Source organism: Vanacampus margaritifer, chromosome 13 (genome assembly GCF_051991255.1).
Source record: "Vanacampus margaritifer isolate UIUO_Vmar chromosome 13, RoL_Vmar_1.0, whole genome shotgun sequence".
Classification (NCBI taxonomy): Eukaryota; Metazoa; Chordata; class Actinopteri; order Syngnathiformes; family Syngnathidae; genus Vanacampus; species Vanacampus margaritifer.
This window is the reverse complement of record NC_135444.1, coordinates 21,661,621-21,684,318: the sequence shown is the minus strand read 5'-3', so window position 1 is coordinate 21,684,318 and position 22,698 is coordinate 21,661,621. Positions and strand designations below refer to the sequence as shown.

The window sequence follows — 22,698 nt, the reverse complement described above, 5'->3', positions numbered from 1 at the left end:
GGCTTGCAAACAAACAAAAAAAAAAAAAACGCTACTCACGAAATCGTAGGCTTTCGGGTGAAATTCAAACATGCATCATCTTTACGGGCTAATGTGGCTAAAACAGCAACCTACTTTAACTGATGTTATTTCCTGCAATTGGGAGGCACTTATTACTACCAAGCCTGTTAGCTCTCAAGCTAGTTCCCTGCTAGCGTCACTTTTCGCAGCAAAATATTACAGTCATGAGAGGATATAAACATTATTATTTTTTTGTCTCTTCAGCTCCTTACTGGAGACCACAAAATTGTGCAGAAATTAATGAGACATTGAAAAGTCTAAAAGTCCATTTTAAGATAGCATGTAAAGGTTAATACCGTAGTGCATTTTTGGTTCATCTGGAGATTTCACCCGAAAGCCTTCTTGAAAGATAGAAATAATCATAACGATAATATGCATGTATGCTGCCTAACATACACATGACAGTTTTGTAGCCAGTTGCAATGAGCCACATAGCAGTAGCACAATACATGGCTGCAAACTGGAGGTCTAATTTAACAAATGTTTTCCCCCCTAATGTAAATACGATATGGCTGCTGCTCATGTGATTGCCGGACAGAAAAAGGTGCGAGGGTGAAAGAAAGAGTACTTTGCGTCATTATCCTACCACTCTTCTACAGTACAAGGAATTATCTCTTGCAGGCCACGTGTATTCATAGTATGACATCATAGTATCCTACATCTTTTATTCCATTTGTAGCATAGCCATGTTGCTGCTGTTTGAAAAGATGGTAAAAGGGGCTTCTTCTTACTTTCTTTTTTACACTAAATAACATTTGAGGGACCAGCTTAATGTGCTGTGGTTGGATTATTGGCCTTTTATCATAAATCCTAGCAACGTGTCAGGTTGAGAACATTTGGATTCCTTTTGGGGCCCCTTCCAAGTTATGATTTATTTTGTGGTGGATTTTTATCCCCCTCTTTTTTTCCCCTCCCAAATATAGAGTTGATTGAATGTAAACCAACACAATTTATACCTAAATCATACTTAAGCCCTGATATTGACTGTTTAAGCAGGGGATGGAATCTTAAAGTGAGTGACTGTTAGCCCTAATAATCTTAATATCCTTACTTTTGTTTATTAGTTTTTTAAAATTCTGTCTTTTATGTCTTCATCATCACGCAGCTGTTGTAAATTGGCGATAATAGAACGTGAGAACTGAAGACAATTTCATTTATTTTGTCCGATGGAAAAGAACTGAACTAATAGACGTGAATGGAAAATGTGTTCCCAGAGTGCTAGTTGTTCTTGTCCCTTTTTGGCACTCCAGCCAGAGCGCCTTCCTCCTCCCCTCCAGAAATACCACCAGATATCTTTTCATTTTGTTTTTTCTTTTCCAGATTTAGGATTGTATGACATGTTCAAGTACAAAAAACAATAAAATCACAAAGTTTATTTTAAATGAGTTGTTCTTGTTTTCATTTAATGCAGAACAAATGTCACCCCGTTTAATTAACGCTTCAAAGACGAGAAGGTGTTTGCAGTCTGATACTGTCACCTAGTGGCCTTGTTGGAGTAGAGTATTGCGTTACATTTCAGGTCCATTTCCGGTTCTACGGTTATCACACAGCTCTTCCGTCGTTCAGTGGCTTTAAATTATTATCAAGAGGCAAAAACCCAGTAATATTTGGACATTTTTGCCTTTTTAAATGAGTTTCTTCAAATTTCGAGCACATTTCAAATTGTAATCATATTGTTTTTATTTACCTAATTTAGAAAAATGTCAATCTATTATTAACAGTGGACGTTTTTAATTGTTTGTAAATGCTATAAATTATTAAAATACAATTAAAAAATCCATTCATTTTTATTGACAGTATTATATACAAATTATTTTACATACACATTTTAAGTTGGCCCTCTTCTGCGTTTCATTATTTTATTTTTTTTCATGGAATTAATACGAATTCGTCACGCAACCTGCTCGGTAGGTTTCCCTTAAATGTCCCGTGAAAAAAAATGTTGGACGTCACATCCGGTAGCTGTCATTTCCGGATGCGGCAAACCTGGCAAAACACAACACGGCACAAACGAACATGGATTAAAAAAGACAAATTCCGAGACAAGAGGAGACGCTGGCGTTACATGGACATTCACCAAGACACGATGACACGCTTTGGAGACCGTGTTCCAATCTTATTTTGTCTTCGTTTGTCTCCGTAGGAACATTGTTTGCTGGTTTTAAGCCGGCCAACCGTCGTCTTCTTGCTACTTAGCTCTGAGCCCGGTTAGCATTAGCTGGCACGAGGACAACAAATCAGCATTATCTGTGCTCCATTGTGACGTCATTGGCAGGCAGGAGCCAAACATTACGCTGCTTTCTTTTTTACACACTTGTAACATTTCTGCTTGAATTCTGGACCCACTTTTTGTTCCCTCATTTATCTCTTGACAAAATGGATGAGAGCAGCAGGACTTGAGTCTCAAGTTATGCGGTGAATAATTATTTCCACGTCGCCGAAGGGAATTCAGGAAGGAGACATTTTTGTTTCATCATAATCTTTTGAAAGTTAGCTCATGCGAAGATACTCCACTAAACAGGTAAGTTCACATTTCTACTATTTGCTTGGGTGTACAATTGTCAAGTAGTTTACAGAACCTGTACTGAAGGTTTTATTTTGCGGATAATGTATTTCTTTTAATCCCCACGTTGAATTCAAACACTAGGGACAGTGGTGGGAAGCAAATCGGCCCGACAGATAAATCGTCCGATAATAGCTCTTTTAAAATCGGCAAACATTGGGCGTTTATTTATTTATTTATATTTTAGTTTAAAAAAAATGTTTTACACATTAGCAAATTGCAAGATAATGTCATTCAAACATTTAAAAAGCCCAATTTACTCCCTACTGTAAAGGGACCTAAAAAGAAGTGGGGGTTTTTTTATTGTTATTTTGTTTAGTTTTTTACGTGATCACCTGAATTTTATTCTGCCAAATATTGAAATTGGAATCGGCCTTAAAAAAAAAAATCCATATTGGATGAGTCCTAGAAGTAACAAAGTACAAATAATCGTATTTTTATTTTTTAAGATGTATGTACTTTCTCGGGGTATTTACTTTCCTACAACTATTTTTTTTACTCTACCTTGGCACTATACTATTTTTTTTCAAGATATCCATACTTTAGTTGAGTATTCATTTTTCTCATGACCATTTTTAGACACATTTCATTCACAAAATACCTAATTAGTGTTTTGTCGTCAGAAAAATATATACTCAAGAAAATACAGCTATCTTTAAAAAAAAAATTCAGAGTAATTATTTAATTGTTTATTATTTCCCACCACTATATAGTTTTTTGTTGTTGGCTTTTTTACTTTTGCTGTTTTCATTTCATCAGGCCAATTTATTTGCTGAACACACTCCATGTCAAGGTCAGTTTAATACAGATGGCTCTTGTTTTGGTTGTGAATGTGGAGAATGCGGCTCAGGGGCAGATCTAGTGGGACACCCCCCCCCCCCCCCCAATCCTGAAAAATCCAAAACTTTTGAAACCTGATTTTGATGGTCGCGTGCGGCGATGTGTGTCCACAGTGAAGGATGAACGGCCTGTCTGTCAGCGAACTATGCGGCCTCTTCTGCTGCCCGCCGTGCCCCAGCCGCATCGCCGCCAAGCTGGCCTTCCTGCCGCCGGAGCCCACGTACGCCTTCCTCCCCGATCCGGAAGCCAGCTCGGCCGCCACCGGCTCGGGCAGGACGTCGAGCCTGCGCGCTTGCGGCGCCTCGCCGCCCTCGCCGGATTCAAAATGGACGCTCCACCTGACGGAGCGCGCCGAGTTCCAATACACGCAGCGCGAGCTGGACACGGTGGAGGTCTCGTTTGCGCAATCCAGCCGAGGGAACAAAATCGGCTGCATGTACATCCGATGCGTTCCTAATTCCAGGTGTGCTTTGCCTTCTTGTTTTGCAAGTCGCAAACCTTATTGAAACATTTTTATCAGGCTTTACACGATTAGGAGTAAAAAAAAAAAAAAAAAAAAAAAAAGATCATTATTGTGATCAAAAAATCCATCTAAGCTTTCTAAGCAACTTTTGTTACCGGCCCACAAATAAAATAAATCAATAAAAATCTATGTAATTGATCCCATCCAATCAATTACTTAATTTTTTGCTCAGCAAATTACAGGGATGTGATTTTTCCGCTAATTCGCGGAATTCCGCTTTTTTTACCCCCCCCCCCCAAAAAAAATCGTTTTTTTTTTTTTTAAGTAGTTCATTGTGTATGCACATGACTCCGACAGATAACATCTTCTGCTATAACAAAGACATTTGTGGTATGCTCTAATATGAGTTACTTTTCATTTGGTCATGATATAATTATTTGTTCATGCCCCCCCCCCCCCCCCCCCACTGGGCACTGCCCTGGACCTAGCTGGGTGCCAGCGGCCCCCAGACCCCCGGCTAAATTTTCAGATAATTTCACTTTGGTCAAATCACATCCCTGAAATTATGACATGACAAGCGATCACTGATTTTGCATAAAATGCATATTATCAGCCGATCTGAAAAGTGTAAAGTCTCATATTTATTAGGGCCTAACTGATTAATTGGCTAGCTGATTCAATGGGCCGATATTAATAAGTCTTCAGCACAAAAAAAAAAAAAAATTATATATATATCGCTATTTGTTGATTTTTCTTGTTTGTTGTAAGTTAAACAAATCAGAAAACATACAATAAAATGAGAATAAAGTTTTAAACTAGAATATTGATCAATAAAATAGAGAAGAAATATAATACAACTTAAACATTAAAATAACCATTTAAAAAATGACATAAACAAACCTGAAAATGTGTAACAAAATAATAATAGAATTAATGCAAAACAAAACTTAATGCAACAAAATAACACAAGAAACAACTTTCGTCAAACTAGAAAATTATGACAATTAATTTGAATTATGGTATAGTTGTATATAAGTAGCTGTTTTACAAAAGTCCACTACTACTGCTACTTTATTTTATTTTTTTAATTGATCAAATGCAATTACAATCATTTGTTTTCCAATTCCTGCTAAATGAAAACAAAATCCAAATCGGAAAATAACCCATCTCATGTCCCACTCAAAGCAGCTCAAAACCGGGCTTGATGATTTCTCACGTTTTGGCAACGGGCGGCCATTTTGCGTGCAGGTTCACGGTGCTGTTTTCCCACGGCAACGCGGTGGACCTGGGCCAGATGAGCAGCTTCTACATCGGCCTGGGCACGCGCATCAACTGCAACGTCTTCTCCTACGACTACTCGGGCTACGGCGTCAGCGGCGGCAAGCCCACCGAGAAGGACCTCTACGCCGACATCGACGCCGCCTGGCACACCCTCCGCACGCGGTCGGTGACCGTAGTCTTAGCACACAAAATAAGAAGTAGAATATGTGTACACACCCCTATCCGGATGTCAGGTTTTTTTGTCACATGAAAAAAATACGACCCGTTCACGGTGTTCTAGTAGGCTTTTCCTCACATTTCTTTTGTCCCCCAGGTACGGCGTGAGCCCCGAGAGCATCATCCTGTACGGCCAAAGCATCGGCACGGTTCCCACCGTGGACCTGGCGTCCCGCTACGAGTGCGCCGCCGTGGTCCTGCACTCGCCGCTCACGTCGGGCATGAGGGTGGCCTTCCCCGACACCAAGAAGACGTACTGCTTCGACGCCTTCCCCAAGTGAGTCGCACCCGGACACTCGCTCGCTCAGGTTGTATTTGAACATTTATTTCACTAAGCCCTTTTTCCAAATGATAGGTTGAAGCTTGTGAAGTTTGTCCAATTTTTGTCCTTTTCCTATTTCAGCTCTTTAAATATTGCAGTAATATAGCTTTATAATTATCGTACTATGTAATATATAGTGTTATACTATTCTAGTTTTAAAATGAAAAAAATACTAAATAAAAATGAAAAATAAATGCAAAAATAAAAATGAAAAATAAATGCAAAAAATAAATAAAAATACAAATATATAAAAAAATATATATATAAAAGTAAGAATTAAAAATAAAATAAAAACAAATTGTATTAAAAAAAAAAATTAAATGACAAAGTACATAAAAATGTAAAATAAATACGAAAAAATCAACAACAAAAAAATACAAATTAAACATAAATCAAATAAAAATATATTTAAAAAAAATAATAATAAAATAAGTTTAAAAAATCGGATTAAATTAAAACCGGTAAGAATAAAAAAATTATTAAAAATAAATAAATCAAATAAAAAATTTGATAAAGTACACAAGAAATAAAAAAATACATGTAAAAAAAAATGTTAATAGATAAAAATAAATACATAAAAAATAAAATTAAAGATTTAACAAACATAAATGCAAAAAATAATAAAATAAAAAATATATTAAAAAAAAAAAGTTAAAAAAAAATTGGAATTAATAAATGAATCACATAAAAAATCAAATGAAGTACATTAAAATAAATGCGATGAAAAATAAAAATGAATTCAAGCGTGAAATCCTGAAACCGTATCGTGTGTTTTGGCAGCATCGAGAAAGTGTCCAAGATCACGTCCCCCGTGCTGGTGATCCACGGCACCGAGGACGAGGTGATCGACTTCTCACACGGCCTGACGCTGTTCGAGCTGTGCCCCAAGGCCGTGGAGCCGCTGTGGGTGGAGGGGGCGGGGCACAACGACATCGAACTCTACTCGCAGTACCTGGAGCGCCTGCGACGCTTCATCGGGCACGAGCTGGCCTGAGGCCGCCAAAAAGGGACTACGCCGCCACCTCGACTTATCTACTAGCGAACCCACATACGAGCTGTCAATTGGTCAATTTATTTTTGTTTTTCACGCTTCCGGTTATGCCAGACAGTCCAACAAAATGATCACACATGCAAGGAGCTGCTCTTAATTGCACGTATCCGACGTACGGATACTACAGTACATTCAGTAACGACATGTTGTTTTTTAACATAACAAAATGAATCAAGTTAATTCAATTCATTCATTTCAAGTGAGAAAATTAATTTGTAACTCAATTTACTCACAGGTCAAGGCTACCACTGTGTACAATTTTTTAATTTTTTTTTTTATTAAAAACAGTTTTTAAAAAGTTGCTTTGTTTAGTAAAATGAAGAATCTGTTCCTTGCTCAGGTGATCCCGTTTTTTTGACCACGTCAAGCGACAGAAGTGTGAGGTCATCATCTACTTTCGTGCTTCCCAACCGTTATTGAGCAAAGGCGCACATTCGACACGCCAAAACTCTCAATGGCGTGAAACCGGACAACAAAAAAAAGTATGAATGATAAAATGATGATGATCTAAAAATGTCCTGAAAGTGATTGGCATTCTGGCAGGTTGATTGTATCTTCTGCCATCTAGTGGAAGCGCATTGAAATGTCGTGCCTGTCACTGTACGTCACTGGCACAGAGAGACGAATTTTGTTATTGTAGTGACTAAACGATTTTTTTCCCGACAATTTCCCACGGCACATCGTGCTTGGGAATCACTGGTCTACCTCAAAGCCTGCTTTTTGTTTTCTTTTATGTCCGACGATTCAAACCAAAAATGTTTTCACACTTAATTTCCGAATGTGATTGAAAAGACCACTTTTGTCCATATGATGCACTTGGGAAGCTTTGAATTATTATCATCTTTTTTTTTTTTTTTTCTCAATCGGTGCTAAATCTTGGACTTTTTCTTTCTTTCAGGCTTTCATGATGTATGAACCAAAGTTGTTGTGTTCTTAACTAACCGACTCACTTGACAAACGTGATTCTTTTGGTTTGGCTCCTGAACTTCATACTATTGTGTCCGCTTTCCAACGTGAAGAATGTTTAATAAATAATAAGCAAATGAAGATTCTCTTGCTCCAATCTGATACAAACGCTCTTCTGGCTTCCTCCCACGCTCCAAAATAGACGCACTATAGAGGGTTAGGGGTTTACAATGAGGAATTCAAACTAGAGTTAGGGTTCAAAAGTAGGATTTTAAGTTAGGGTTTCCAAAGTATGGTTTGGTTTCAAATTAGGATTTTACACGAGCTGTGGCTCCAAAATATGCTTTCAAACAAGAGTAGGGTTCCAAATTACACAAAGGTTTTTTTTCTACATTTTTTTTTTTTATACCAAAGGGCCTAATCTCGGCCCGTTGTAAGGATAACGTGAGGAAATGTTGACAGATGGATCTTAAAATGCATTACACACACACGCGCACACACAGGCTGGTGTGGCACTCCGCAATCCTTTTAGGGATTAAAAGCAGCCACGTTATTTATTATTGTACAAACATCCAGCACTTACTTTTTTCCCCTGCTAATGCTGTATGTTGTTTTTTTTTATTGATTAGATGCCCATTGGACATAAAATTAGCAGCTGAACCTTATGTAATCATTTATTTAAAAACAAAACAAAAAAAACATTCTGCTCTTGGAGGGCATCACAATAAGTGACAAGCAATAAAGACAAAAAGCACGTGTCTAATATTGATAATGAATAATTTATTGTTTCAGGTAGAGGATGAAGTCTTTGGCAATGATGAACAATTTGATTTTGCGTCCAAGTGCTGCTCGGACCTCAAAGCTGACGAGTCCCGATTTACGTCAGCCTGACGTGATGTCATCATCACAAACGCGTCAGGCTGCGACTTTTGTTTCTCCCTCCACAGCAGCGCTTTGCAGGGTGAGGCGTAGCAGCTTGAAATAAATTCAGAAGAAAGTTTTTCTCATATTTTTCATTTTTGGAGTAATTATTTTTTTTTGTTTTTAATGTGTGTGACTTGATTCAAATGTTTGACCTTTCCTCCCTAGACAGGAATTAATTTAATTCCATTGATTTTCTTGGTGCATCCATCACAGTTGGATGAGTGGCTGCTGTGGAGGTTTTGCAAAGATATCACAGTTGGTCTTTTTTTTTTTTTTTTTTTTTACTTGAATGGAAAATCCTCGGTCAGCCTCCACGTGACACGTTACACAAAATAAACGTAGAAAAAAGCAACACTGACATGTTCATGTGTCTTCACATCCCGTTGGCAAGTTGGGCCAAGTGACAAGTGCAACTGTGTGCTTCATTTCAGAGCAAAACGTCACGTGGACGCCCACGCAAACGCCAAAGGCCACTCGGGACCCTAACCAATAGAAAAGGGGCCCGTCAGGCGAACCAATCAGAATGCACGCTGGACATTCGTCATGCGGATCGCTCTCTCACATACACGCAAACTCTCACTCGCTTTCTGACACTCTTTACAGTCACACATACATTCAATTACTCTCACACATTACTCTTTCACATACATTTCCATACTCTCACTTAAACCCACTCACATTCATCTTCTTTCACACACATTCATATATTCAACCTCTCACAGTACTCGTGAATATTCGTGAACATACACACCCTCGCGCAGCCAGAATCTCACTAGCACTCTTACACATTCTCTACTCTCACACACAGTACTAAACTCAAACATACACTCTCACATAAAAACATACATACACACATTATTACACTATCAGGCACACACACTTATAAATTCCTCTCACATTCACTTACACTCACGCACAGGCACACACTGTTACAATCTCTCTCACACATACACACAGTCCTACTAACATGAAGGCTGTTGTATGTCCAAGTTTTGTCTATCATAACAATGATATTACCAATAAGAATAATATTATTATTAATAATAACACTAATAATGCAAAGAGAATACTGTTTTTGGCGCTCAGGAGCTTTGCAAAGCCAGGCTCCTTTTCTTCAATGTGCAAATCCAACTTGCAGTAAGACAAGGAGGCCACCGGGGGTCGCCGTTTCCTCCTCCCTGTTTCTTGGACAGGCGTCATCGGTCACAGCAGTCAGTCAGCCACAGGCGGCCATTTTAGTTGGTCTGCAGTCCTCCTCACAGGAAATAGAATTGAACGCTTACGCTTACCAATAGGATATATTTTGAAGAAATGTTTTTGGGGCTCGGTCTTGCCGCCCGTCTGCGGGCGTCCATTTTTGTGTCCCGGAGTAGTGTTACGTTCACAGTGTGACTTTACTGAGTCGGAGCGACAGGCTGGAGCGGTGGTGGTGCGTCCGGGGCAGCGTGGAGCTGCAGCGCACGCGCATCTGGACCGGCGCGCCGGCCCGCGCCGCCGAGCCGCGCACGCGCAGCAGGAAGTCGAAGTTGGCCGACGTGTTCATGGCGTAGAAGACGTTGGCGTTGTCCGGGATGATCAGCTCTGGTGGAGGAAAAAGGAGACAAGACACCAATCAGAATGTTGGAACTTAATCTCGATCTCGTTTGCGTTGACATGACGGCGTCTGATCATGCATACGTTGGGGACGAATTTCCGAATAAAAAAATAAAATAAAATTGTTTGATTATGCTCTTTTTGTTGTTGTTGAGGTGTACAGTCAGTCTCAAAGTCACCTTGCCGCCCTCGAAGCTAACGGCTCCTTTAAAGACGTGCACCCGTGCCAACAAGCATTAAGATGATTATGTTTTGCTCGCTGATGAATCTGAGTGATGATGATGATGATGATGATGATGATGATTCATGACTACCTCGCTCGTCAGAGATGACCTGCACCAGCTCGTAGCCGTCTTCCGGTTCTTGCTCCAGGTTGTGCTTGGCCATGGCTCGGGAAATCACCGCCCTCGTTTTGTCTTGACTTGTCAGCTGACAAGGACAAAAAAAAAAAAAAAACACTTAATAAAGTATAAAGCGTATTATTATTAACTCATTCACTGCCATTGACGGCTATAGACGTCAAAAATTCATTTGAACTATTTCTATTCGTTTTCCCCCCACTTTTGTTAACAAGTGTATGAAAACCTAGACATTTTGTTTTATTGTACATTTAGAACAGATATAAAATTAGTGAAGTCATGCGATTACAAATTTTAATCGCCCCTAATTTTTGATAATCTTTTCTTCTTTAAAAAAAAATAAATAAAAAGATTAAAAAAATTAATTAACAAAAGTGGAAACAAATTTAAACTAATATAAATAGTTAAAATAATTTTTGGGACGTCTACAGCCGTCAATGGCAGTGAATGAGTTAAGAATATTATAAGAATGACGCCAAAGATTTATTTATGAGAAACGTATTTTATAGGAGAAAAGGTTATTTCTACTTAACTCATTCACTGCCATTGACGACTATAGACGTCAAAAATTCATTTGAACTATTTCAATTAGTTGAACATGTTTTTCCACTTTTGTTAACAAGAGTATAGAACCTAGAAAAAAAATATTGTACGTTTAGAACAGATATAAAATTTGGGATTAATCGTGAGTTAACTAGTGAAGTCACGCGATGAATTACGAAAAATTAAATTGCCTGACTCCTGAATTTTTAATAGTCTTTTCTTCTTTTTTTTTTTTTTTTTTTTAAGTAATTGTAATTTTAAAAAAATGAAGAAAAGATTATCAAAACCCAGGCGATTAATTTTTTTTAAATAATAATTAATCGCATGACTTCACCAGTTAACAAATTTTATATCTGTTCTAAATGTACAGTAATTTTTTTTCTAGGTTTGCATACAAACAAAACAAAAGTGGGAAAAAATGTTAAACTAATAGAAATAGTTCAAATGAATTTTTGACGTCAATAGCCGTCAATGGCAGTGAATGAGTTAATAGGCGCCACATTTTTAAGAAAGAAGTGCAGATAAATGCTCTGTCTCTAGTTTTTTTTAAAGGTCTAAACCTACCATGAAATTAATGCTAACTTTGTTAGCCCCTCTATAGCGTTTTACATTGTGTGCTAGCATTAAGCTAAGCTTTTTTTTTTTGTGTTAAGATTTTATTTCTGACGGGAAAAAATATATATATTCTCATAGTGATTGTAATTGTTTCTGGTAAAATTATGACTGTCAAAAAAATTATATATATATATATATATATATATATATACAGTCATGTATTAAAAAGTAGAATTTTGTTGTGAAAACATTCCAAAGAGTTTACCAGTATGCTCTTGTAGAGATTTCCGTTGCCGTGTTCCAGGCTGACTCTGATGATGCAAGCGTCCTGGGCCTGCGTGTTATACGCCGGCGTTTGGCTGGGGGACGAGGGCGACAAGGGCGTGAGGGACACGGAGCGTCGGTGGGTGCACGGGGGCCCCGGGAGCGAGGGCGACACGGGCGTCATAGAAACGCTGGCTGTGGATGAACCCGTGTCCATGGAATGGAGCGAAGTGCAAGACGAAGACTCGGACAGCTGAAGACACACAAAAGCAAATGTTACATTTTTTTTTTTTTTTGAATGGACCATCAATTCTGATTTCAATCTTGACCCTGATTCCGGGGTCCACCTTATTCTGAGGGTCTGCGCCGTGGGTGGGGGTGAGCCCCTCGCTGTCTGAGGGGCTGCTGGAGTCACTGGAGGACACGCTAACCGAATCCATGCTCTCCCCCGAGCTGCCGGTCGGCGGCGAGCGCGGCGTTTCCCGCACGGGAGAACTGGACGTGCTGCTGTCTGCCCCCAGGAACAGCCTGGAAGCAAAATGTTGATGTGGGTTGTTAAAAATTGAACAACGACCAATCACAGCTCAGCTGTTTTCTGAAGCTGCTCAGGGGGCGGCCATTTTGCCACTTGCCGTCGAGTGAATATGACATCACGGTTGCTCCGCTCTCAGGTAGCAACCAATCACAGCTGAGCTTCAGAAAACAGGTGAGCTGTGATTGGTCGTTGCCTGAGCCCCGAGCAACTGTGATGTCATCTTCAGTCGACAGCAACGGGCAAAATGGCCGCCCCCTGAGATGAATAAAAACGGCTGGATTTTGCTTCATAACTCATCTTATTCCACAAATGTAATATAAATCAGAATGACATGTTTAGACTCGTGAGGTCACATATGACATATTATTGTCAAAAAAATGTTTAAGGTCTACTTTCACTTTAACTCATTTCCTCTTTTGTTAACAAGAGTATGAAAAGCTAGATTTTTTTTGTACATTTAGAAGCGATATAAAATTAGTGATAATAAAGTCATGCGATTAATCATGATTAAAATTTTAATCGCCTGACACCCCAAATTTTTAATAATCTTTTCTTCTTTTTTTAAATTCATCCGCTGCCATTGACGGCTATAAACTTAAAAAAAAAAATTCATTTAAACAAATTTCTATTTTCCACTTTGGTTAACAAGAGTATGAAAACCTCAATTTTTTTTTCATTGTACATTTAGAACAGATATAAAATTTGCGATTAATCGTGAGGTAACTAGTGAAGTCATACGATTAATTACAATAAAAAATGTAATTGCCTGTCGTTCCTTATTTTTTATTTAATTTTTTTTACATGAATTTATGGCAGTGACTGAGTTAAATAATGATTCAATTCAAATGCATGTCACATAAAAGTTCAATAAAAACTTGAATAGTATTTGGCAGTGGATTCTTTCACAAACCACTAGAGGGAGCCCATGTGCAACTAACTGAAAATGCCTGATGTGGACATTGTTAATGTCATAAATAGTCATTTTCTTTGAAAAAATAAAGAAGATTTCCTAGTGGCAAATTCTGACCGGCAGTATGCAATGCGGATGTACTCACAGGCTGAGCCTCTTCACCATACTTTTCCGGGGCTTGGGTGACGTCGGGCTGCTTTCGCCGAGGCCTTCGATTCCACACGAAAGGGCGTAGCTGCGATGGAAACATCAGAAATCATTACCGCCGCGAAGGGACTTCAATGAAGCCACAATGCATCAGTGGGGAAAAAGTACAAGTGCCACAAGAAGAATACAACATTGTGCGTGTGGACAATAGAAGCACTGAGCGATGACCTCATTACACGCACGACTTTCATTGTCGTCTCACAGATGACGACAAAAGCACTCAGTGGAGTGAAGACCTCCGGCAAAGTTCAACTGGTACGAAAAGTGAAAACGACAGTTTTTCCGTTACCTTTCCTCCTCACTGAGCTGAGTCTGGCTCTTGAACCAGCGCAGGAAGAGCTGATCCGGAGTCAGGCAGTAGCTGTTGCAGGCCGACTGCAGCAGCTTGATCTGCGCGATCACCTCAAACTCCTGCACAGTTAAAACACGCGCTCAATCATTGGCCTTTTCAAACCCGAGCCCCTCACGGCGGGAGAGATGTGGCGGCGCTTACCCTTCGTCTCTTCTCAAAGTTGATGAGACCACCCTGCGGAGGACACAAAGAGCACGCTGTCAGGACCCCGGCGCGTCACAAGCCAGCGGCTTAGACAAACATTAGGGCGCACCGCTCACACAAACCGGCTGACCACAAATTCCTCACACACACACTCTTGGAAAATTTGTGCCCCGGTTGGTGACGGCGGCTTACACAGATGCTCGCTCTGATGTGGCGCCTTGAGCAAATTTGCAAACGGGTGCTCTCATGGTTCACAAGCAAAACCACAGACATTTCATTAGGTACACCTGCACTGCTTTCTTGCCATATAAAATATCCCATAGAAAATACACTGTTGCTTTGACATATGTCTTTAATTGATTCTGCCCACACTCAAATCATCTTTCCTCATTGAACTGAATGGAGATTCCCTTAATCCGTTCCGGCCTCCCAAAACAAACCAACAAAAATGTTTTGTTTTGTTTTGTTTTTTAAATAAGGAAAACATCATTGCGTATACCTCCACTAGGTCCGGAAGTGCCGTGTCAAGCATGGTCAAGTCAGTCAGAAATGTCCCCAAGTAAGGTATGGTTCCCTGCATGGCTCCCTGTGGAGGTAAAGACATTCAATTTATCAATGACGTGTCGTCACAGGGTGGCGTTCAAAAATATCCCGTGACAGCCACTTTTAGCCAAAACTTCCAGCCTTTGTCTCACCATTTCCTTCTGCAGCTGGAGTCGCTTGTGAGTGCGCTTCTGATGCTCCTTGGCACAACTCTCCAGACTGGCAAACTTTGAAGTACCTTCCTGTGGGGGCCAACGGGGGGGGGGAAGAAAATAGCTTTGGTCATGGAAATTCTAAACTTTTGTGACTGAGGGAATGCGCGCTTCGAGTCTCGGTTCTCTTTTAAGTTGTCGACTTTATAGCAGGAGGCGAGTGATCACTAAGTGAATGCTCGGTAAACACAGAAAAGGTTTATGAAGATGTGGAAAGAAAAAAAAAACTTTATTAGTACCTTAAGATCTCACTGTTTATATTGCACATATACTGAGAAGCCCCAAAATGAAAAAACTCATGCTTCGCTGACCTATCACTATATTTGCTCTGCATGAAGTCATTGAGTAAATTGCATTTTGAAACACAAGACACACTGCCAACATTCTTGACATCAGACTTGGAAGTTCCGCCTTCTTACTGGCTTTAAATGAGAGATGTACCGATATGTTTTTTTTTTAAGGGTCGATACAGATGATTAGTTATCAAGGAGGCCGATAAACGATATTTGGAACTGATATTCCCTTTCACTAAAAGGGAAAATATTGGCATAAAAATTGTAAAAAAAAAATACAACACCCAATTCTTCTTCAAAAACTTGTCAGATAATAATGTTGACTTTTTTAAAATTAACTTATAAAATGAGTATAGATACAAACTTAAACAAGCAAATAGAACACAATTGTTAAAAAAAAAATCTGTTGATGAATTAATAAAGTTTCCTTAAATTTCAAAATATCTGAACGTTTGACTTATGTTAGTTTTAATTTCAAACAAAAGCAGAAGATGCAGAGAGTTCCCAGAGTAAGCGGCATCTCTTATAAACTTAACTGAAAATTGGAATAATTCCTCAAATTAACAGTTTAAATTGATTTATTATCGGCCGTCAAAAGCCAAGTGTATACCTTGCAAGGCTTTTAAGCGCTTTCAGGTCACTGAAGAAAATAACATCTGGAAAAAGAACATGTGCAACTATGGAAAACCAAAGCATTTGGATTTGATCGTGTATTTACGTTACTTATCACATTTTCGTGCTCTTTCTGTAAGACTTTAAAATGCCACAAGATGCTACCAAAGTGAAAGCTATTTAGCAACTTTGGTAGTAATCGGTGCCAAGTACGTAATCATCAAATAATCGCATCGATCCCTATGAATAGGAGTTAACTTTAAATTGCACTCAAACTTGATGAAAGAAAATGTTATTATACTGCGTTATGTGATAATTATTGTAAAAAAAAAAAAAAAAAAACTCACCCTCATGAGCAGCTCTCTGCTGGTCAGGTAGTTGTTGTGATCAGAAAAGATATCCGACAGCTCCTCAAAGGTCTGCATGCTGTCTCTGTCGCAAAACAAACACAAGTCAGTCTGACGCGCAAAAAAAAACCTCACCCGCTGCCTCACTTGATTTCAAACTATTTTTTTTACGAGTCTTACTTGTGTACGCAGTTCCACGCTCTCTTCAGCCTGTACAGCGGGTTGGACTGCAGTGCCGACACGATGGCTCGCAGGGAGGAGAAATTTTTACGGATGCGACACTCCTGTTAGGAGACAACTAAGGTTACTTCTTCACGCTTCTGAAGGAATCTGCGTTTTTTTTTTTTTCTTCTTTCGTGCGCTCCAACCTGAGCGATGTCAATCCAGCGCTGGATGACCCTCGCTCTGACGTGGGGTCGTATCTGTCGGTGCCTCAGCACGGTGCTGACCACGCAGGCCGCCACGGCGTTGAACTGCGTGATGGTGGCCCGGACGGTGGGGGCGCTGTGTTTGTTGTGTTTCTTGTCCCTCTGGGACCAAATGGAGCCCAGGCAGTGGTACGCCACCACTTTTTTGAACAGCAGCTGCGGCCAGAAGCAAACAGGATCACGTTACGCACCTGTTTCCCTTTTGAAACAGATCGCCATGTTTGCTTGGGCCTGCTCGCACTTACTGCGTCCATGTAGGTCAGCTGCTCAGCCACCAGGTCGGAATCAAACGACAAGAAGTCCTCCTGGACCTCCGTGTCGACTTCATCCTCCTCGCCAAGACAGTAGGAACTATTGCTGTGGAATCCAGCTGAAAAACAAATATTTTTGCTCGCGGTTTTAATCAAGAAAATACCTCTGCATTGCAAAAAAAAAAAAAAAGTTAACTAATTTCCTCCCCAAAACGTATAAACGTTTTGTTTTTTATGCTAGAGCATATAGAAGGCTTTGATGCAACCTCTGAACTGAAGAGAATGCTTGAAGCAATGATAGTTATTACAAAAACGGCCAGCGGGTGGCAGCAAAGTATAAGAGATCAACCAGGGCCATGTTGCAAAAAGCTCTTTCCCCACTGTTTTAAACACATTTGTGAATAATGATGAAACTTAGCTATATTTTAATGCTAATTGCTGCAAAACGGAAACGGAGAAGAGACTAATCTTTCTTTAGCAATAGAACACAATATTCTGTGGGCCAAAATTCAGTAAAACAGCCAGGAGCGAAGGTTGTTGCATCAGTGAAATTGGCTGGGAGTGAATGGGTTAATAAAGTTAAATTCAAAATAAGATACCATGGATCTAAATTTGGAAATTATTTCGAGGTAAAAGAAAGAAAGAAAAGAAAAGCAAAAACATTTTGAACAAGTTCATCAATGGCTACCGTCAGTCTCGTCCACGCTGGCCTGCACCTGCAGCTGCTCCAGCAACCCCTTGGCCCGCCGCAAGGCCTCGGACCCGGGAAGGGCCCTGCGGAGGTAGTCCATCAGCCGGTGTAGGCAGGGGTAGTCCGGAGGCTCCTGGAAGTCTTCGGGACACTGATCCAGCCAGGCATGCAGGATTGAGGCTAAGGCACTGCGGGGACGGACGGGGACAAAAGTTTTAGACGTGGACACGCGTGAAAAGAGCAACAAGTTGCACTAACGCTAAAGAAATCTCACTTTCTGATGGCTCCATTGGTTTCAGACACTTGGCTCGTTTTGGCACCTGGCTGGTTTTCTTCTGCACTTCCATATCTGTAACAAAAACACGACTGTAAATAAGGTGATGGAACGTTCAGGTTACATTCCACACCCGGCTGCGATAAATACCAACTTATTTTAAAAGACACTAATTCAACATTATACTTCAAACGGTTATGTTTAAAAGAAGATGGAGCGTGTGTTACTCTAAACGGGTTCGAGTGAAGAAAAAAAATAAAAATTCGGGTTCGAGTGCATACCTGTCAAGCAGCAGTTGCAGGACCGTCTGCGTGCTGGCAAAGGCTCTGTAGGTGGACAGGAAGATGGACGTGTATGTGAGGTCGTTGTCGCCGAACGCCGTCAGTAGCGTCTCCACCAGACGCTCCAGCGTCCCGGCGCGGATACTTCGGATCTTGCAGGTCTCCAGCTGGCTCACCGTGTGGCCGGGGGGCAAGCGGTCGCCCTCCGCCTGAACACAAAGATCAACATATAGGATTCAATTGTCTTGTCGTTATTTACATGTGTAGGGCAGGGTGTTATTTTGTGTCCACTTGGAGCCGCCATTCTCACATTCCACTGTAGTATCTGTGACTGTGTGTATGGCCACCTGAATCGTAGGGCTGTGCAATTAATCGAAATTACAATTTTAATGATCACACTCCACAATTACAAAACCAGCATAATTGTATAAAAAAATATATATTCATACTAATTTGAGTTGTCTAAATTTCACTTTATCACTTTATTTTATTTATTATTTAAAAAAAAAAAATGATAGATTTTGTCTACATTTCACTTTATTTTATTTATTTATTATTATTTTAAAATAACAAATTTGATCGATTTTGTTTCATCCAAAAGGAACTTGCATAATTATTGTCTTTCAAATAATTTTATTTGTTGTAAAAATAATAATAATTACGTTTAAACATTTTCTTGTTTTGTGCCAAAAAATAAATCATCGTCTAATTGTGATTTAAATTATTCTAATAAATAAAAATAATCTTAATTAATATTTTGTTCATAATCGAGCAGCCCTACTGTACCATGGAGTGTCTGATGTTTGTTTTGGGAACGCAACAGATGAGGTCATCCTATTGAAAACAAGCAAATATGCCGCAACAGAAAGAGAGAGGAACAATTTTGACCTACACCCCCCCCCCCCCCCCCCACACACACACAGATGTGTCCAAGTATTGTGACTTGAGTAGTTGCAGAACGTCCAGGAGGGACCGGGAGACGTAGAAGAAGAAGAAGAAGTGGCACAGACGAGGAGGAGGTTCAGGAGTGAGCTCGGCGAGGTTAGCGCGCTAGGGCAGGAAACTCTCCAATCTGCTTTTAATCACAGCAGACCCCTCCCTCCTCTTTCTCCGCGGCCCAAGTTACCCCAACGCTCCCCTCTGATAAGTCAAGAAAAACAATTATCCGTCACTGTGAGCTGGTGCAGAGGTTCAACGGGTAAAAACCGACTGCACATGCGATGACTGCAAAGCAAGCCCGCAAATTGGCTTAAAAAAAAACGCTTCCACAGGATGAAGGAATCGTGTCAAGATCTTGTTCGCTGGCAAATAACTGCTGGTAATGAAAACAAAAGTCAGGAAGAAATACGAAAGACATTTCTGATGTTGGAGGACACTGTTAGAACAGTTGTTCAAATAAAGATTCCACGGGTGACTGATTGAATTGATTGGGAAATGTGCCACTTTTTTATGTTGGCAAATTTCCCCCTTTGAGTGCAAAAAAAGCCTTCTGAACACAAGATCCAACTTTCTCGTGTAAACAACGCAACCTTTTTCTCAATAATCATTTGTGCTAAATGCCTCAAATAACGCGTGTCCGCGCACCCCGGCGGCCAAATCCCCCCCGCATAGGTAGCTCACGGCGGTTTACTGGAAATACTGCTGAGCGTGTCCCAGTGGCGCGTAAACAACAGTGTTAAGGAAACAGAGGTGTCTTTTTTGCATACGGCCGCGAAATGCGCAACTCAAGGAAAAGCCGTTAATACGTTTTAATGCCGGAGCAGCATTTCGTCAAACTGCTGCTGCAAAGGCAGAGAGGGTGGGTGGGATAGATGAGGAGGGGAAGGGGGGGGGGGCGGCATTTTGCTCGCCGAGCTCGGAAAGTCAGGAAATCACATGCTTTGGCTAAAAGAGAGAGAGAGAGAGAAAAACAGGCGTCAGTGCAGACGGCTGCAAAAGGTGAAGTCCAGAGTGGGAGATTTATGTTGCAAATGTTGAAACGACACAATGCAGAGCGGCGCCGGCGCACAAGCCAGAACTTTGAAAACAATGGAGAGGAGTTCAAGAAGCCGGATGTCTCCGTGCCCTCACACATGACATTTCACTTGGACTGACTTGGCATATTTGGCATTAAGAGAGTGAAAAATGTAGCTTATTTCAGGTTGTGAAGTAAATCAAAAATGTAACTTGGAAAACGTATAAGTTAGCGCACTCCTAAGTCAAGGTAACACTGTATTATTTTTTAGACACCTTTTTATATTTACTACGTTAAAATAGCGCTGATCGATTCTAAAATATAACCTAATTGCAGTTTAATATGTGATTCTTTTTTTAAATTAAAAAAATAGCAATAAACGAATCTGTATTACAACAAACAATATCAGATTTATTATACATAAATGATTTAATTTTATAGGTTAGGCTGACGCTAAAATAAAGCCAGATGAACCACGAATTAACATAAAAGACATTTTGCTTATCTGCTTGGATGTGAACTTACTAAACTTTTTGACTTTGAGTCTTTTAAGCGTTTTCTACGACACTTCACAAACTTCTACCGCACAAGTGTGGCGTCGACTTAAGTCAGTAAATTATAAAGCAAATTACAATAAAACAAACTAATTTGTGTTTTTATCACTTCGACCATTCATGTTTGAATGACAAGTAGACTGCACTACTAATGAACAATGTACAGTATAAAGAAATGAATAAAATATACAAATAAATATAAAGCCTAATGACCAACTGAAATTAAACTGCCCCCCCCCAAAAAAAGTCCCAATTTTGTTCTAATGCAAAAAATGATTAAAATAGTTGCGACAACTTGGATGCGGTCTCTAATTTATTTTTTAATTATTTTTTTTAATTTTTTTATTTATTTTAATTTACTTTAATTTACTCACCCACATACAAATATATATATATATATATATATATATATATATATATATGTGTGTATATGTATATATATATGTATATATATATATAAAAAAAAAAAACATTTATTAAATTTTTTTTAATTGATTTGTTTGTTTAAAAAAAAAAAAAAAAAGGAGAGCAACGATGATGTCAAATCGAATGAACAAAACTGAGCTCTCCTGAGAAAAAAAAAAAAAAAGAAGCATTGCGAGTATTGATAGACTCACCCCCAGCCATCTGGCGCCCTTGTTGGCCGCCTGCTGAATCTGAACCCTCTTTAGCGTCACATTGTAGATGGCTCCTTCCTCTACTTCCTCTCCCCAGTCCTGCACGGAGCTCTGCAAACAGGAAAAAAAAAAGAAAAAAGAAAAGTCTGAATACGAGTTTGAATTCTCTTCACAGTTTCTTTGATAGCACAGCAAGGTTCAAGAAGAAGCCGTTCCATTTTGGTTCTGATCAACGGTGTAGGTTCAAGATGGAGGAGGGCTCAAAGGGGGGTGAAGTTCAAAGAAGTTTCTGACAACTATGTTTTGATAGCAAAAAAAAAAAAAAAAAAAAAACGACTCGACCCAGTTCCAGATCAATTTGTGTTGGGTTGCCATAAGGGTCAACGAAGAACCTTTAACCTTGTGGAGGAATCCGTTTAGCAGCATCAGGAACGTTGGAAAAGGGCTTTTGCGATATCATTTTTGGTGGTAAAAGATTCAACTATACAAAAAGGGGTTTTGAAAAGAAGACATTTCCATAATTTCTTAGAGGAAATCTTTACTGAAATGGACATCTATGAAGGCACTGATACCAATTTAAGACAGACAGGCCTTGGCGGAGGTCAGCCGTCTACGAGTGTGACATTCGGATTATCTCAGCATTGTTCACATTTTTTTTCTTAGTTTATCAGTGAATAATGCACTCATCGGAATGACAAAAATCAGTTTGGTGCTTATACAAAGTTTGACCTTGGTTTCTACTGAAGTTGTGATGACCTTAGGGACAAAGTAAGCTTGGAAATATTCACTCATTCCCGACTATACATTTTGTATCTGATTACTACATTAATCAACGTGATCATCAATACAATCAAACTCATATTCCATCCCTTAAAAGGTACAGGTTGCTGCTGATTGGTTCTCTCTTGTGGGTCAACTGCACTACAAAATTGCAAATTCACTATACATAGGATAGGGAGTGAATGTAAAAGCAGCCTATGATACACTCAAATCCGCAACATGTCATTGTAGAAGATGAACAAAATCGGAATTAAAACGGTTACAAGTAAGTAGTGTACATTCTTAAGAGGGACGCAAGTGCTTTAGCATCAAGAAGTTCCCAGCCCCCAACACTGCAGCATGCCAGGCCTCCCTCACCCCCTCCCTCCCTCCCTCCCTCCACTCCCTTTAATTCCCCATCCATCTATTTTACTGTTCGTCCCTGTCTCGGTGGAGGTGAAGCCGGAGCTGCGCAACCTTCAGGGAGCCATGAAAGGTTGACGAGGACAGAGCGGGAATGTGCGCAGACTCCTAAATGAGGCCCGATGCGACAACTCTGCATCAGACTTTTATTGGGAGCGCTCCAGTCGAAATCAACGCGCAGCATGACTGTCACTGCACGCGCCAATTTAGGACCCCAAATTGGTAGCGTCGGGTTTATTTTATTGGGTCGCTTTATTTTTGTTTCATGTTGGTTTGCGTTATGCATCATTGTGTATATACAGTGAACTTCTTCCTGTTTAAAGCCATATCTAATAGGAAAGTAGTAGTTGCAGCGATGCAGCTCTAAAATT

The 22,698-nt window shown here is 39.9% G+C and overlaps 2 protein-coding genes across 4 annotated transcripts in view; one reads left to right on the top strand and one right to left on the bottom strand.

Annotated features, from left to right (window-relative positions):
* The first annotated feature begins 2,007 nt into the window (after positions 1-2,007).
* On the top strand, positions 2,008-7,843 carry abhd17ab (abhydrolase domain containing 17A, depalmitoylase b). The gene is made up of 5 exons (XM_077583064.1): positions 2,008-2,581; positions 3,577-3,926; positions 5,175-5,369; positions 5,521-5,700; positions 6,526-7,843. Exons 2-5 carry the CDS (start codon positions 3,583-3,585, stop codon positions 6,737-6,739), a joined length of 933 nt encoding a protein of 310 aa, XP_077439190.1. The 5' UTR covers positions 2,008-2,581; positions 3,577-3,582; the 3' UTR covers positions 6,740-7,843.
* A 619-nt stretch (positions 7,844-8,462) lies between these two features.
* The window catches only part of rgl1 (ral guanine nucleotide dissociation stimulator-like 1), a 34,408-nt gene continuing 20,172 nt past the window's right edge, over positions 8,463-22,698 (bottom strand). For all 3 annotated transcript variants that reach the window (XM_077583061.1, XM_077583062.1, XM_077583063.1), the window contains 17 exons: positions 21,146-21,256; positions 18,021-18,229; positions 17,740-17,814; positions 17,463-17,653; positions 16,769-16,893; positions 16,464-16,679; positions 16,276-16,379; positions 16,096-16,180; positions 14,784-14,873; positions 14,588-14,674; positions 14,086-14,118; positions 13,882-14,003; positions 13,531-13,620; positions 12,288-12,468; positions 11,942-12,193; positions 10,534-10,648; positions 8,463-10,207 (listed from right to left, as the gene is read on the bottom strand). In XM_077583061.1, coding sequence (XP_077439187.1) covers positions 10,008-10,207; positions 10,534-10,648; positions 11,942-12,193; positions 12,288-12,468; positions 13,531-13,620; positions 13,882-14,003; positions 14,086-14,118; positions 14,588-14,674; positions 14,784-14,873; positions 16,096-16,180; positions 16,276-16,379; positions 16,464-16,679; positions 16,769-16,893; positions 17,463-17,653; positions 17,740-17,814; positions 18,021-18,229; positions 21,146-21,256 — 2,286 coding nt within the window. In that variant the 3' untranslated portion in view covers positions 8,463-10,007. The remainder of the gene's footprint in view (positions 10,208-10,533; positions 10,649-11,941; positions 12,194-12,287; positions 12,469-13,530; positions 13,621-13,881; positions 14,004-14,085; positions 14,119-14,587; positions 14,675-14,783; positions 14,874-16,095; positions 16,181-16,275; positions 16,380-16,463; positions 16,680-16,768; positions 16,894-17,462; positions 17,654-17,739; positions 17,815-18,020; positions 18,230-21,145; positions 21,257-22,698) is intronic.